This window comes from Denticeps clupeoides, chromosome 15 (assembly GCF_900700375.1).
Source record: "Denticeps clupeoides chromosome 15, fDenClu1.1, whole genome shotgun sequence".
In the NCBI taxonomy this organism is placed as follows: Eukaryota; Metazoa; Chordata; class Actinopteri; order Clupeiformes; family Denticipitidae; genus Denticeps; species Denticeps clupeoides.
Genome location: NC_041721.1, coordinates 11,554,320 through 11,569,694, shown reverse-complemented (window position 1 = coordinate 11,569,694; position 15,375 = coordinate 11,554,320). Strand labels below are relative to the sequence as shown.

The following is a 15,375-nucleotide window of genomic DNA, read 5'->3' as shown; positions in this document are numbered from 1 at the left end:
TTTTTCCACATCCTTTTGGTGGGGCGACCTCACCTCTGGATCCTCCTCCTCCTTCTTCTTCTTCTTAGCTGGTGATGAGGGGGTGAGGCTGGACTCCTGCGATGGGCTGTTGGTCTGAGGTGCAGGGCTTTCCTGGGAGCTACTGGGCACCTGGGGCTGGATTATGATGACCTGCAAACAAATACAAAGCCTGCAGTCAGCTAATTGCTGTAATTATGTATTTTATATATGTCTACATCTAAAAATAGCTATATCACTTCAATAGAGAATTGTATTTAGATATTTTAGATACATTGATATGTCACTATAGGTCATTATAGTTTATGGATTTGGATACACCTTCTCATTCAATGTGTTTTCTTTATTTTCATGACTATTTACATTGGTAGATTCTCACTGAAGGCATCAAAACTATGAGTGAACACATGTGGAGTTATGTACTTAACAAAAAGTGGAGACCTGGATGGCAAAGGGGCCAACAAGTGCTAAACACCTCTGGGAACTCCTTCAAGACTGTTGGAAAAGCATTTCAGGTGACGACCTCTTGAAGCTCATCGAGAGAATGGCAAGAGTGTACAAAGCAGTAATCAGAGCAAAGAAACTAGAATATAAAACATGTTTTCAGTTATTTCACCTTTTTTTGTTAAGTACATAACTCCACATGTGTTCATTCATAGTTTTGATGCCTTCAGTGAGAATCTGCCAATGTAAATAGTCATGAAAATAAAGAATACACATTGAATAAGAAGGTGTGTCCAAACTTTTGGCCTGTACTGTATTTTTTTTTGCAACTTCCTATACAGACCTAAGGCATAAGGATGAATCGTTTGTACAGCATTAAATTAAGATTAATAGTGTGCCACATTTTAATAGTTTTCATGTCAACGCGTCATGTGGGATCTGACCCATGATGAGAAATGAATGAGTTGAATGAGTCCTGAAAAACCACTGGCCTTCCCACAATGACTGAATAATGAGCCTCGCAAATCTTCAAAGTCAATTTTTTTCCCATATCTTTCCTATATGAATTACTCCTTCTTAACCTCTGGGCATGCCTCACCTATAGCCAGATGAGACAAAAAAACATCAGATGGAAATGGGACCTACCAAGGTCAAACCATCCAATCTTTTGCAAGAATGGCCAATGGGGTGCAGTTCAGAATTTTCCCCACAAACAGTAGTGTAGTTTTCTTCAGATCAATGCATCATCAATTTTAATCTAGCCATTCTTGAGCCTCCGTTATTAGCATGAACATACTAAATTTATGAGGTTCATTCCACTACCTAGGGGCCAAGACAGAGAAGAGTCTATGTCAGCATCGTCCTTGTACCTTCATAGGTAGTTTGGGGGGGGTACTGGAGGGTTGGAGAACACGAGGTGCAATGTGAGGTATAATAAAACTGTGAGGTAGAATGGTAAAACCCCATGTTTGGCTCTGTTTGGCCAGCATCAGTATTTTGAATCAGCTACTAGGAGCCAGTGGAGGGAGCGTAGCAGTGGGGTGGTGTGAGGGAATTTGGGAAGGTTCTAATCGTAACTTTACTCTCACCTTACTATCAGCACTGAACAACAACGGTTGCACTTTAACGGCTTCACTGACACCAGGCATGATCCCGTTTCCGGCCGGTGAGGCAGCAGAGATGATGGCGTAGGCCACGCCCGGGCCAGCACTGGATGCCGAAACCGTTATAGGGGCTGGAGCTGGGGGCTGCTGAGGGGATGATCCATCGCCCTGCCCACCATTGGACAGCCTCTCCGGGCTGAAGGTGCTGTTGGCAGTGGGCAGCGCCGGGCCGTGGCTCTGGGGGCTCACCACAGCTGTGCCTCTGGACAAGCTGAGAGGCTGGCTGGACTGCTGCTCCTGACATGGACTGAGAGGAAGGCTGTCTGGGATCAGGGTCTTTGGCCTAACCTGTGGAGCAGAGTACAAAGATTATGACACAAAGTCGGTAAGTTTGTCTTTTTGCTAAAAAACAAATGATTGGGATTTGGCCTGTACTTTCTGACCAGTGGATGACATATACATTTACAGCATTTATCAGACGCCCTCCAGAGCGACTTACAATCAGTAGTTACGGGGACAGTCCCCCCCTGGAGCAACTTAGGGTTAAGTGTCTTGCTCAGGGACACAATGGTAGTAAGTGGGATTTGAACCTGGGTCTTCTGGTTCATAGGTGAGTGTGTTACCCACTAGACTACCACCCTATGTACATATACATTTTGGTCCATAAAATATAATTCTGTTAAATAATACATAAATAAATGTATTCAATAAATGAATAAAAAAACAGAAATACAGCAGAAATATTACTCTGCAAGGCCTGATTCAAGGCCTGAGTGGGAAAGAGGAAAAGGGGAAATCTAGAAGTGACATTACTGGGCTGTGAATTGAAAAATCATTAATCACAAAGGCACAGGATAAGGTTTACAGGAACACTGATATGTAAGACATCCGGCAACACAAAATGAAAGTATTATCTTTTAGAACAGAGTCCCTCCCTCTAGTAACAGTAACAGAGACTGGCATTTGTAAGAAGAACAGAATTTCTGAAAATCCATCTTAAAGTTTTACTTTTTTTTACAATTAAATAAGTGAATTTACACATGAGCACACGGGACAACATTAACTATAATTAGCTATAGTCAGACCATGATTCCTATTGGTCCATCTGAGGAATTTTCTTCCTGAGCCCTCCACCAATTATTCCTATGAGATACACTGAGAGTGTTCTGGTGTGAATATTGGTTTGCTATATATTTATTCTTTTTTTTTTTTTCTAATTTCACATATCACATGCATTGCAAAGAGCTGTGGCCTAATGGATGACTCAGGTCTTCAGCACATTGCATCATTTGCACAAACACAAGTCATCCCATTTGCTTAATAATGTATTGCTGTGTTTCTGATGCCAGGGTGAAACGTCTGTTTGGTCTGTGACTCATTGTTGTGTCTCGCCTCGGGGAGCCTGCGTCCTATGCATTTTTTTCAGGGTCTCTGCTGCTACCTGGTGGTCGTGTAAAATCCCTGCATGCAACACAGCCAGGCAACCAGCGGTACACTCCAAAAACAAACTCTTCCTTGATCCAATGAGTCCCATGAAAGGACAAGAGCTCAAGTGGGCAAAGGGATTAATTGAGTCCAAAGCCCAAATGAAGCGGCACAGCCTCTGGACCAAAGTCTTAAAGAATTATTAGCTGGGTGATCTGTCGGATAATCTGCCCGCTTTGGCAGTGGCACGACTCTCTGAATCTCCCTTGTTGCTGTGATGTGATGGTCAGCAACCATGTTTATCCAATTTAAGCCACAGGGCACTCGCTGAGCTCACCGCCCACCCTAGAATTCTCCACTCCTCAAAAAGATATTCTGTGTTTTGATGCTGGTGATGAACACTAAAATCTCATATTTTCATACTCATTCAGTGACCACTCCCGTTACTTCCCAACAATTTTTCAAAAAACTGTTTTATTCAATCTGAATACTTCTTTATTTTTATGCATAGAGCAGTAAGCCTGGGATTTATTAACTTCTTGTTTGGGGATTGGTTCATTTCAGACCTTTGTGCGCATAGAGGATATATGGGTGTATACCTGAGGTAGCACAGTGGGTGCCTGCCCTGCCAGCCGGTGTAGAGAGCTGACCTGAGGCACCTTGATGGGCACAGCAGTGAGGGTTCCCAGCATCTGAGACACAAAGAGAGAGAAACACAGTGGATTTAGCATATATGTATGGAGATTCAAAATTCACAAATAAATATCACCATTAACACCATTCACAAATATATTTCTTGATTCAGCAACAAATGTAACAAGATTCACAAATATAATTTATGACTCACAAATAAATGTAATACCATTCACAACATTATCCACAAACCAATAAACCTGATTTCAAACTACCATACATATTTGTGAATTGTGAATATATTTGTGGTAGTCTAGTGGGTAACACACTCGCCTATGAACCAGAAGACCCAGGATCAAATCCCACTTACTACCATCGTGTACCTGAGCAAGACACTTAACCCAAAGTTGCTCCAGGGGGACTGTCCCTGTAACTACTGGTTGTAAGTCGCTCTGGATAAGGGCGTCTGATAAATGCTGTAAATGTAAAAATGCTAATGAATTGTGCTCGATTCACAAATGTGTTTTTTCAAAAGGTAACCAATCAAATGTCCCCAGAGTTTACAGCCAATCACATCAACTGATGTTCGAGAGTTTGATTTAACAACATTGCGCTACTTTTGAGCATTGTCAGGGTCTCTTGGAAGGAATTGCAAAAGAAGTTTCATAAAATTGAAAAAAGTCGTATATATATGGTTTTGCAAATGCAGGTTTATCGGTTTGTAAATGAATATATGAACTCGAATACACATCACTGAAATGCGTCATTGGGTGATCATCACATCTGAATTATAATGAAAAACCGTTTTACTGCTCGACCCGCGCACACCTTCGCCTTCCATCATCTGCAGGGTGAGAAAGGCCGGCCCGGTGACGCTACACTGAAGTTAATGCATCCGGCATCAGCAGGCGCTGATGACAGGAGGAAAGCCGAGGCTCGAGCGGAAACGTTAAACTCTAACCTCCGGGTTTATTTGTTGCCGGCAAACATTTAGGCACTGCTCTGACTGCAGCGATTTGTTGCCTGTTTTGTGTAGTTGGGTCAGGCAAAATCTATATCAGTAGGCAGAACACTTCAATTAAAAAAATGAAAGTATAAACAGGGCCTGATCCATAGCTGCATAGACCTTATGCTTATTGGGGGGCTTTCAAATGTTCTTTTGAAGACACAGCATCCTTTTATCTTCGGATCTTGTGGCAGCCAGACTGATTTTACAGTCTGCGAGCGAAGCAGCGGTGCTCTGCCATCTGATATTAACCTTTTGGTTGTTTTCATTTCCATCCAGAGCCACCTAGGGGGTTGAAACACGATATAATTAGCATGCCCGCATAGACTTAAGGACACTGCTTGTTATTTGGTTTGGTTTGGAAAGATTTAGAACAGTGCTTTTGTGCTAATAAGTAATGTCTCTGCTCTCCCCGGTTACAGTTATTATCCCGCAGTTTATTCAGGATCTAATGCTAAAGTGGGATAATTATGGGGTAGGTAGTAGTGCTACAGAGACTTTTACAGCACAGGGTGGGGCCGGAGGAGGTATGCCCCGATAAAACACTCAGTAAGTGGCAGACCTGGCACTGACTCAGCGTACTCGCAAATTTTTGGCTGGCAGAGCGATTCGGAAACATCTCACCAACTCTGACACAGTTTTCTCTGTCACTCTGTCACTAATGGGTTCCCCTGCACTGTGAGTAATGATCTATGGAAACTCGAAAGTAGGTCCCAGTGGAGTACGAACGGGAGACGGTGAGAAATGAATCAGGAACATAGGAGCCCCGTCCCCCCTCCCTCCATTTTACACCGATACATATCTATTAATGAGCCAGGCGTTTATTCATTAGCATATTCATATTCCTATTTTATTCACTAATCACAGGTCACTCACCCTCGAGCAACACAGAGTAAAGTGCCTTATTCTGAGATACAATAACTTCTCCTAATATTATATCTTACGAAGCCTGGTTTTAAATGTGATATAACTGGCATTATGCATGGGGTTTGTTCGCTAATATACAGTCAAGTATGTCCTCAGTATTTACATTAATAAGAACCGCAAAGTGTCACGTAACCCTGGTTGTGGGCAGAAACCCGGAAGTGGGTGACGTTAAATTAAATCAGCGTGGAACAGGTCATTGATCAGTCATTGAAGCTGTTTTTATACATGCTCCACTCGGCTCCCATCTCACCACACCTCACCTCACCTCAACCTCCAAAAAAGTAAGCCTGACCCCTTTCACCTCACTTCCTCATTCCTTTCAACGCGTTCTGTGCGCACGTGACCATATACACCGGTGGTGTTTGGCTTCGGCTGATATACGGTCATAGAGTAAAGAGCGTTATACTCACCCACTCTTTGATTCTCCCGTATACCGCTACACCTCTCCCTGCTCCGCAGCCCCAGCACGAGTGGTGTAGCGAATCTCACATTCATGAACACATTTAATGTGCAAAGTCTTAACTCAGGCCTCCGAAATAGCGTCCATGGTGCCTTTTGTCTTTAGAGTGCAAAACTGTGCACCAATCAAAAGCACCTACATCTGCTTCGTGGGTTAACACTTTCTTTCACATACTATTCCATCTGCAGAGATCACAGTGTTTTTTATTGTTCAGCACGGTGCTCTTCTCCCAAAAGAAAAAAAGAGAAGAGGAAAAAAAAAGACAGAACAGCATGTTTTTCACCACCAACAGTGTCTCATATAACTGCGGTAAAGCTTTGATGTTTGTGGTAATCCCCCCCACCCCCTCCCCCCCGATTAAAACAACACTAATCAACAGGATCTGGTTTTGATTGGAAGAAGGTCTTCAAAAAGAAAAAAAAGCACCTATGCAAGATGCGAGATGCGCACCAGCCCCAGCAGGATGAAGTGGGACTGCTGCAAATAGCCCGCCCCGCCCCCCAGAAGGCAACTGGATACGTGCCTGAGACGCTGTGACACTCCATTTCATAAAGAATACTTATTTCATAGCGCGCCACTGTCAGGCTGACAGTCGCTCTGAACAGCCCAGCTGGAGGTGAAGTATGAATGGCTTTTTCATACAGACACTGGTGAGGAGCGATACCCGACCTATAAATGCCAAGGTCGAACAAGAGCCCCCCCCCTCTTCGCTCGCACCGGGGCATTTATTTATGGTGTAACTGCAGCACAATGTGACAGCTTATGCTTCATGTACGGTGTAATATAATGCACTGTTCATATTACTAGCAGCATAACACTGTAAGACATTACAGGTCAGTGGACGTCCTATTGAATGACCATAAAGAAACTGAAACAGTCTACAGACAATGTGGGAAAATGGTTATAATTATATATGTTGAGTATGTATAGCCGTGGTGGAGGTGACATTGCCGCTGTATATTGTTCCCGTTGTCTGAGACGTGTTTTTGCTCAAGATTTGTGAGAAACCTGGGGTGAAGTTTTGAGCCCCCTTGCTTTCAAAGCCAAGCCCAATCAGCCTTTTATTCCTGCCATAAAAATCCCTTCGTTCCGTTGTGCTACCGAGAGCTGAGGACGGCGGGCTGGGTGAGTGGGGAGTGGGAGATTGAGGACTGTTCCCATGGCAACAGCCGAGATGAAAATTTTCACACCACGAGGGCATTCATTTTCGTAATTGCTGCCCCTTCTTCCCCCAAAAAACCAAGTACGGACGCACACAACAACCTCTGCTCTCCTTTCCCCCTTTCATTTCTTCAACAAAATGAGATGCAAAGAGAAAGGAAGACAAAGGGAAGACAAAAAAAAAGAAAAACCAGTGAGCAGATTATCCTCTGTGAGCATGTCCTCTAAAAGACATGAAACCCCTCCCCGCAACTTTGTCTCCGACCCACAGAGACATGCTGCTGCTTTAGCTCTACAGCAAAAGTGGGCACTGCAGACAAATCCAGGCTCTCCCACAAACACAAACACCTGGCACGACCCAGAGGCCTGCTGTAAAGCTGACAGGAGAAGGAAAAGGGAACAACAGAACACGCTTCAATTATCCCTCGCCGTGTGCGGGTGGGGTTTTTTTTTTCCAATGCTGTCAGAACCGAGCTGAGCGGACTGGGCTTGTTTTTCTACTTTTCTTTACTTTGCTTCAAAAGGCAGCTGTTTATGTAAAAGCCCCTTGCAACATGAAGTAACTAACCTGGTCTGAATCACATTCACACACCCATAATCCCCCATAATCACATTCACACACCCAGAAGATTTTTTCTGTCTTCCTTTCTGCTGCTGCAGACACTAGGTAATAAATAATATTTGGTGTTAATATTTGGTGCGCCCAGGCTTCCCTTTTGTGTAATTCCCTTTTTTACAAATCCCACTTTGAGACTCCCGTGTGGGAGACTGTACAGCTGCGCGTTTGCTCACAAGCGAAAACAATCACAACTAAATTGTTTTACACAAAGAAATGACAAGTAAGCCGTGCAAGGCATTGTGGGTAATGTAGTCCTGGATGGTCAGTGTGCCCTTAGTGGTTTTGAAAGGGATATTTTAAGGCACATAGCACTTACACAGTACTGTTTTAAATCAACCACTGATTGCATCAATGGCCTTAGCCAAAGCAACTTGTGTTTTTTATATTTTATTCAATGGCCCTATAATAACTGTTAAAGCCTCTGGATCACAAAGCAGGTCTGGCCTAAATGGAAGTCTAACGTCGGAACAAAATGATAAGGTTCAGGCCCACTGTTTAAGTTAAAATCTTTCTTCATATAAAAAAAGAGAGAGAGAAGAGTAGGGTTCGATGTTGAAGCAGATGGTTTTCCTTTTGGTTTCTGAAGGCATAAATGTTGTGGCGCATTGGGCGCAGCGTACAGTCAGCAGACGGGACTAAATGGGCGCCGCGATCGGCCCGGGGAGAGCAGCGCAGCCTGCTGTTTGTCCCCGGCCGTGTTGCTGTGTTTGTTATTATTTGGCATGTCATCACTGTTACTCACTGGAGGAGGGAGGTGCGCACACAGCAGGGGGAGAGCGGGATCTGCAACAGACACACATAACCCCCCCCCCCACACACACACACACACACACACACACACACACACACACGCACACTTGTTTATTTGTAGAACTGTAGAAAGACTCAGTGTGACGTCCTCGATCGGAATGACAATGGTGGCGTGCCGACACATCATCAGAGGAAGGCTGTGAAAATACACCTGTCACACACCCGTGTGAAAAAATTGTGACAAAGAGCAGAGCGAGTGATCTAAGATGACGTTCAAATTCCATCAGTCAAAATATGCGTCAGTCAGAATCGGTTCATTTTCACTTTCAGACCAAATTTTCGACTGATGCCTCCTGCTGATGTGCACAGGAACAGGTATGACAGTGTACGTTATCGGCACACGCCGCCAGGCTGCCATGACAACCTTCGGCTAAGTTCACGACTCCTGTTTACACACCAGCGGACGCCCTTGCGTGTTTGGAGGAAAGGTTCGTTCGCTCGCAGTGTGCACCTCGGCACTCTCTGCCCCCTTCTGAGCCTGTGCCCGAGTGGCGTCTTACAGAAATGGCCAGTGCAGGGAGGAGGCTTGTTCACACGCGCAGCCGGGGCATTGCTTCCTGGGCACGCTCTAATTGCAGGGCATGACGGGGGCATTGTTTGTGCTAATCGCGGCCTTTGGGCAGTTGCCCACTTTAATTGTGTTTTTGTCCCTGGCCCAGCACACTGAAAACCTCTCTGCATGTGACAAGGCTTCAAAGCGGTACAATGTACAGCCAAGGGACAGATCTATGGCTCATATTAAAAACTGCTATTACTTACTTACTGGTGTGAGTAAGCAAATAAATGAATCCATAAATAATTTTGTTTTCTCCTACAGGACTCTTACAGGTCTTTTCCAGCCACTCTCCACCAGGGGGCGATATAAGCGACCATTTATTACTAAGCACATGTTTATTTAAACCTCATCCTCTCCTGGTTTTATTCAAAAGGAATTAACTTTTTAAAGTGACATTAGGGGCAAAGCACCAAACCATTAAAATACTGGCTTCAATTTAATGTGGTGATGCAAATACACTCTCTTGTCTCGGTGTGTCTGGCTGTGGTAATGGCCAAATCATGTCTTACGAGGCCTTTTTGTTTATGTGGTGGTGAAACCCCCAGTCGCCACATAAAATGGGCTCTGAACTTATCTTATACGTTACAGGGTTTGGTAAACACTCCAATTAGGTTCATGTTGAACAAGGCACTATGCGCCGTTGGTCGGCCCCTTCACCTCCACGCCGGTTGCAGTTTTTCGGTACATGCCCGCCAGCCATTTGCCGTATGAGAATATAAAAAGAGCCGTCAGGGGACAAGTCCCTTTGGCACGCACGTTGGCGCTATGCAATTCAATTAGCCTCTGCGCTACCCGTCTAGTGCGTGCCTGTTGAGTCGTGGTATGTGTGTGTCACAGGGTCTGTAGCACCCATTTTCATCTACTTTCTCAAGAGAGCTCCCCATACCTCTCCATAGGACGCACTGATGTTGCACTCCATGCTGTCAGGGGATCAAGGTATACGTCCAATTAACGTCCAAACGCTCAGATATTCCCATGCCCACTCCGCTATATTTTTAATAGGCAAGATGACAGTGAGCCAATCAGCTCCATCAATTAGAGAAGTGATATGAATTAAAAGGCAATCCAAATTAAAAGAAGACTTTAATACTCGTCACCTAAGCACAGCTTGACCTTTCCGAGTTAACTTACTGCACGTGATTCTTCTTCTCCTGACGAGGCTGACAGGCAGTATAAAGCGATAACCTTCGTCGTACTTTGGAGAGGATGAAGATGACTGCAGAAAGAGTCAGGATAAGGATAGAAACTTTCCAAGGTAGGACTGCTATTAAAGGCGGCGCACCGTGTGTCTCCAGGAGTCCTTCGCGTTCCATACAGAAAGTTATCATTGCCACTTACATTTGGAGAAAATAGTGCTGCAGTGGCTCTGAACTCCATTTCTAAAAGCACAAATTGAATATAATCTAAGATTAAATCAAAGGCACGAGGATTAAATTCAGACTCAATCACTCTAGCTTCATTTTGCTACAGGCTTAATCCCAATTTGGGTCAGAATATCTTTCCATTTGACTTTAACAATCCCATCCGTGCTTCACATTACGGATTTGGGTTTAGAACATAATGGGAAACATTCTGCCATTTTTCTACCTGGCATATGTGTTGTAACCTGAGCATGACCCCTAACTATTTTAAACTAGTCTTAATCAGGTGAAATTAAAGCCTCTATAGTAAGGCCCTGGAAAGCTGGAAATCACGTCTTCAGGCATAATTACCTCAGGCAAAGGATCTTTTGAACAGCACTTCTGCAGTCAAGCGCTGTGTAGACATTACTCATCTTCCTTTGCACACAAGCTAGCGTTTGTTAACTTGGCAAATGTGATCCAGAGACTAATTTAATTCAATAAAAAAATATTGAATATTAAAAAGTGACTTGATTAGAGAAACTATACATGGACGTCTGTGATTGAAATCTGCTACTGAGAGAAGATATTTCGAGTTATTGTTATGAAATCTCACGTCTTCTCCTGAAGGGCTGCAGGCTGGGAAGGTGGAATTGTTTATGTGCAGACATGTTGCAGGATGTGTAGTCTTCCTTTCAGCTTCAAGACATTCAAGACATATCAATGGAATCTACAGTCATATTTCCATCTACTCTCTCAAACCAGGTTCGACCATATATAATCATACGGTAATAATTTATTACATGTCCTGGTTACAATACATCTATAAATCCAGAACATACCAACATACCATGTAATACACATATTTAATTTTTTCTCTCTATTTTTGTTGTTTATGGCCTGAACTGCTTCACGCACAGTGTCCAACTGCACTGAAACAATGCTGCAAAAGCGTTCAGCCCATACAGCACCAAAATCCAATTACTCTTCATTATCGATCCTTAAATTAGTGGCCAGGTGGTCCGGACAACCTGCCGATTTACTCGCTAGCCCACCCGAAATACTCTCTTACAGACAAACAAAATGGCCTCCCACTGCTCTCCCCGTTCCGGCCCTGCTGTTTCATTGGCCAGCAAAGCAATTGCTCTGGTTTGGAAAACAATGCAGACCTCTCTTCTAGACCCTTTTTTTATGAACTAACAATGAGTCCGGGCAGCTGGGGAGAGAAGATGGTGTAAAAGGAGCACACCCACCCCCCCCAAACCGCTACCCCACCCACCCCTCCTCTTTCAGCCCTCGTGACAAAACAATGCAGTCATAAAGAGCACTAAAACAATCCCGCTGCCTGACCCTGTGTCCCTCTCACACACACACACACACACACACACACACACAAAACGCAGGGCTCCTTGCGAAAAGCAGGAGTCTGAAAAGACTTGCGAGAGGGAGGCAGTGGGGGTTTGGAGTGTGAAGAGGCCAAACCACAGCCTCCAGTGACACAATGATAAGACTTTCCTACATCAACTTGTTTTTTTTCTGCTTTCGTTCTCAGAAGTAACAAGTCAACCACTGATGGGCCATCTTCTGAATCGAAAATAAATAAGGCAGCGGTTTCTGCTGCAACGTCCTCTCTGTGTGTCGGCCGGCAATTACACTAATCGAACACTGGCTATGCATTGTGACAGGCGAGAATCTCAACCCCTGCTTTCCAGTTCAAAAGTAAAGGATGTTTCCTAGAAAAATGTAAAGTGAATGCAGAGGCAATTATGCTCAGCGAACGTCTTTTCAGGAAATTTGATTTGCAATTTTCAACATTATTCGTATAATGTGGAGCTTTAAGGTGTGCCCATTTAATCCCTCCCCCTTGTGAACATGTCACACTCCTGTCAACACTTCTGCCTACTTAACAGTATTGTTCAAAATTTTGTGTAAGGATCTTTGTAGCTAAATAACATATATAACACCAAGCATGTTAGTGGTAAATTTAATGATTACGGAGTTCCAAGATTTTGTTTCTAAACCAACAAACCCACGGAGACAATGCTACCATTATTAATACTATTAGTGCAATTCACTAATATATATCAACTGTAGGTACCCTTTTCAGAGTTTGTTTATATATGTGTGTGTATATACACACACACACACACACACCCTAAAAGGAACATATATATAAAAAAAAAATACAATTAAGTGCACCAGTGACATGCCGGTATTCCCCTAAAATGACAAGAATGCATATTTTCTGCAAGTTTAGCATCAGGTGTATTTCTGGTACAGCTGTAGGGAGGCACCTCCGGGTGGCTGACAGGCTCCAGCAGAGGACTTTTTTTTGTGTCACCAGTATAGTCACAGTGTTGTGTAGGTGGGGACGCGCCGCATCTGAAGAGTTGCGTAGTTGTGTTACAGCGTGTCCTTTAGCTTTGTAATTCCTACCTGTGAGTGCGGCAGATCTCCTACTCTCCGGCTGAACGGGTGGATGCCGCTCCCCGTCACTCTGTTTGCAGTTTGGAGGTTGATGGGGGACGTCTGCAGTGACTCTGAGCCCGCCACCTTTTGTCCATTAATGTGCGCGGTCACCATAGAAACGGGTGCCTTTGCCGGCACCACGGAGATGGCTATGGTCTGACTGGTAGGCTTGATGAGGGAGAGAGGCTTGGCCGGCCCCACAGGACAACTTCTTACAGCCAGCTTCTGTAACAGAAAGAAAGAGCAAATTAAACAGCTATACATTTACATTAAAAAAAACATATAACGTACTATATTGCATAATGAACTTTTTTGGTGAGTGTTTACGGTGTTTGTGTTTACAATTCAATGTTTTATGATAAGGACAATACCATTTACTATCCGTCCATCTTTGATGTATTATGAAAATGTGAATGCTTCATGTTCTCTAAAAAGCAATTTCACAGCACATGCGATGTGAGCGAATGCACGTTCTTGTGAAGAGTGGTAATCAACATCCAGAGGATGCCTGGGTGGTTTTTTTCATGCTGTTCATGTTTCCTTGCACCCCCCAGCCTGCTCGTTCACTTGAAATGTGAAGGTTGTAGGCTGATAGTGACTCTGGATGAAAGAAAACATGGAATGCTTGTGACCGTTTGTTCACCAACTGTGTAGTTGGCCAGGTTGTAATATTGACTGTGAAGCTAGCCTTATCCCATTTGCTACAGAACAGCACAGCTGTCTTCACTGTGTTACACTCCCTCTGTCTCTCTCTCTCTCTCTCTCTCTCTCACACACACAGTCCAGCCTCCCTACTCCCTCCCTTCCTCGCTTGCTGCAAAAAAAAAGCCAAAGCAGAGATAAGTACAGTTCACACTCGCACTACTGAAAGAGGAGGCGCTCTAAATATTTTATATTCCATTCCACGGCCCAACTCCGATTTCTGCTCCTACCCCTTTTATCGTTCTTCTATGAGTACATGGTGTGGGTGGGGGGATGGGTTGGGGGTTGGGGGGGGTTTCATTTTCAGCTTGGCTCTGACAAGGGAGGCGATTTCTCTCACTCTCTGTGTCCTCTGTAAGATGCGAGGCGAGGCGGTGGTGGTGGTGGGGAAGGAGGGGGTGGTGCTCTAAAGCGAAGGGTGATTTTTACAGAGCGCGTCCTTCAGCTGTTCTTCCATGCTATGCCTAAAAATACAGATTGGAAGCTCCGGCAAAAAAGTACTCCGGGAGCTGCCAGTGATGAGAACATGGAAAATGAAGGAACACAAAATATGCTGTAATGATCCAGACAGGGCATATAAAAAAAAAACAAAAAACGGAATCTTAAAAACGGTCCATTTAGGGAGAGGGAAAAAAAAAACAGCACATTTCCAATTTAGCGTGAAACAGTGCAGTGTTTGTCCCAGGGATAGAAGTGGAGAAATGGTACTCTGCTCACACCGCAGCGGCAGGGAAATAAATAAATAAATAAATAAATAAAGGTGCCAAAATTGATTAGGTTCAGGCAGTGTTTTTCAGTTTTCTCAGAGCGTGTGTGTGTGTGTGTGTGTGTGTGACTTAAGTGGGTGTAGAGCCTGGGATGTTGCTGCCTCCGCTCGATCCCTTCACAGCTTGGTGAACTCACAATTACCTGGGCTGGGAACAGAGGCCTGCCGCACACACACACACACACACACACACACATTGTTGAAAGTAGATGGGTGAGAGCTGAAGAGTGTTTGAGATTAGCCCCTGCATCCTTAATCGGGTGGGCTCTTTTTTGGTCTTCTGAGGAGATGTGTGTGAGTGTGTAGTTGGGACAGCAAAAAGGAGCGAGAGGCTCGGTTAAAGAGGGGAGGACCGGCGATCTCCGTGGAAACCGAATTCTCGCTTTTTGTCAGGATCCGCTCTAATCAGCGTGTGGAACAAGAAGAGCGTAGCAGGCGCTCGCTGGGGTGCTCTCCTGCTTCTCCCGCTTGTGTGCCAAATAGGTGCGGGTGCAGAAATGATGAGAATGATGAAAGCGATAAAAAAAAAAAACAGATTTAATTACGTCCCAAGAACCGACAAGACTTTAAAGATCAAGCATCTCTTGTCGGCGCCGAAATGAGCCTTCATTTTCACGCCGCCCTGTGACACTGCGGCCGCACAGCCCCCCCCAGCGCCGCACTCCTCAGCCTTATCTAAACTACTCCAGTAAGGGAGGCCTTTGCACATAATCCCGTCACTCTGAATAATCAAAAGGAACAAAAAAAAAAAACGTATCGACTCCTTTTCTCCCCGCTTCTCTATGGGATTATCATCCCTCGCTGCTCTCGTGCGCGTTGCTTGTTCTCGATAAACCTTAACGGGCGTGAGGGTGCATTAGCGGGCTCCCGCCGCCAACGCGGGCTGTGTTTTAAAAGCTGTCGAAAGAGGCAGGAGAAAAGCGACGGGTGTTTATG

At 44.5% G+C, this 15,375-nt stretch overlaps 1 protein-coding gene across 3 annotated transcripts in view; it reads right to left on the bottom strand.

The window, feature by feature from the left end:
* Positions 1 to 15,375, bottom strand: part of phf21b (PHD finger protein 21B) — a 63,730-nt gene that overhangs the window by 4,806 nt on the left and 43,549 nt on the right. For all 3 annotated transcript variants that reach the window (XM_028955306.1, XM_028955308.1, XM_028955307.1), the window contains 4 exons: positions 12,939 to 13,196; positions 3,590 to 3,682; positions 1,551 to 1,913; positions 34 to 171 (listed from right to left, as the gene is read on the bottom strand). In XM_028955306.1, coding sequence (XP_028811139.1) covers positions 34 to 171; positions 1,551 to 1,913; positions 3,590 to 3,682; positions 12,939 to 13,196 — 852 coding nt within the window. The remainder of the gene's footprint in view (positions 1 to 33; positions 172 to 1,550; positions 1,914 to 3,589; positions 3,683 to 12,938; positions 13,197 to 15,375) is intronic.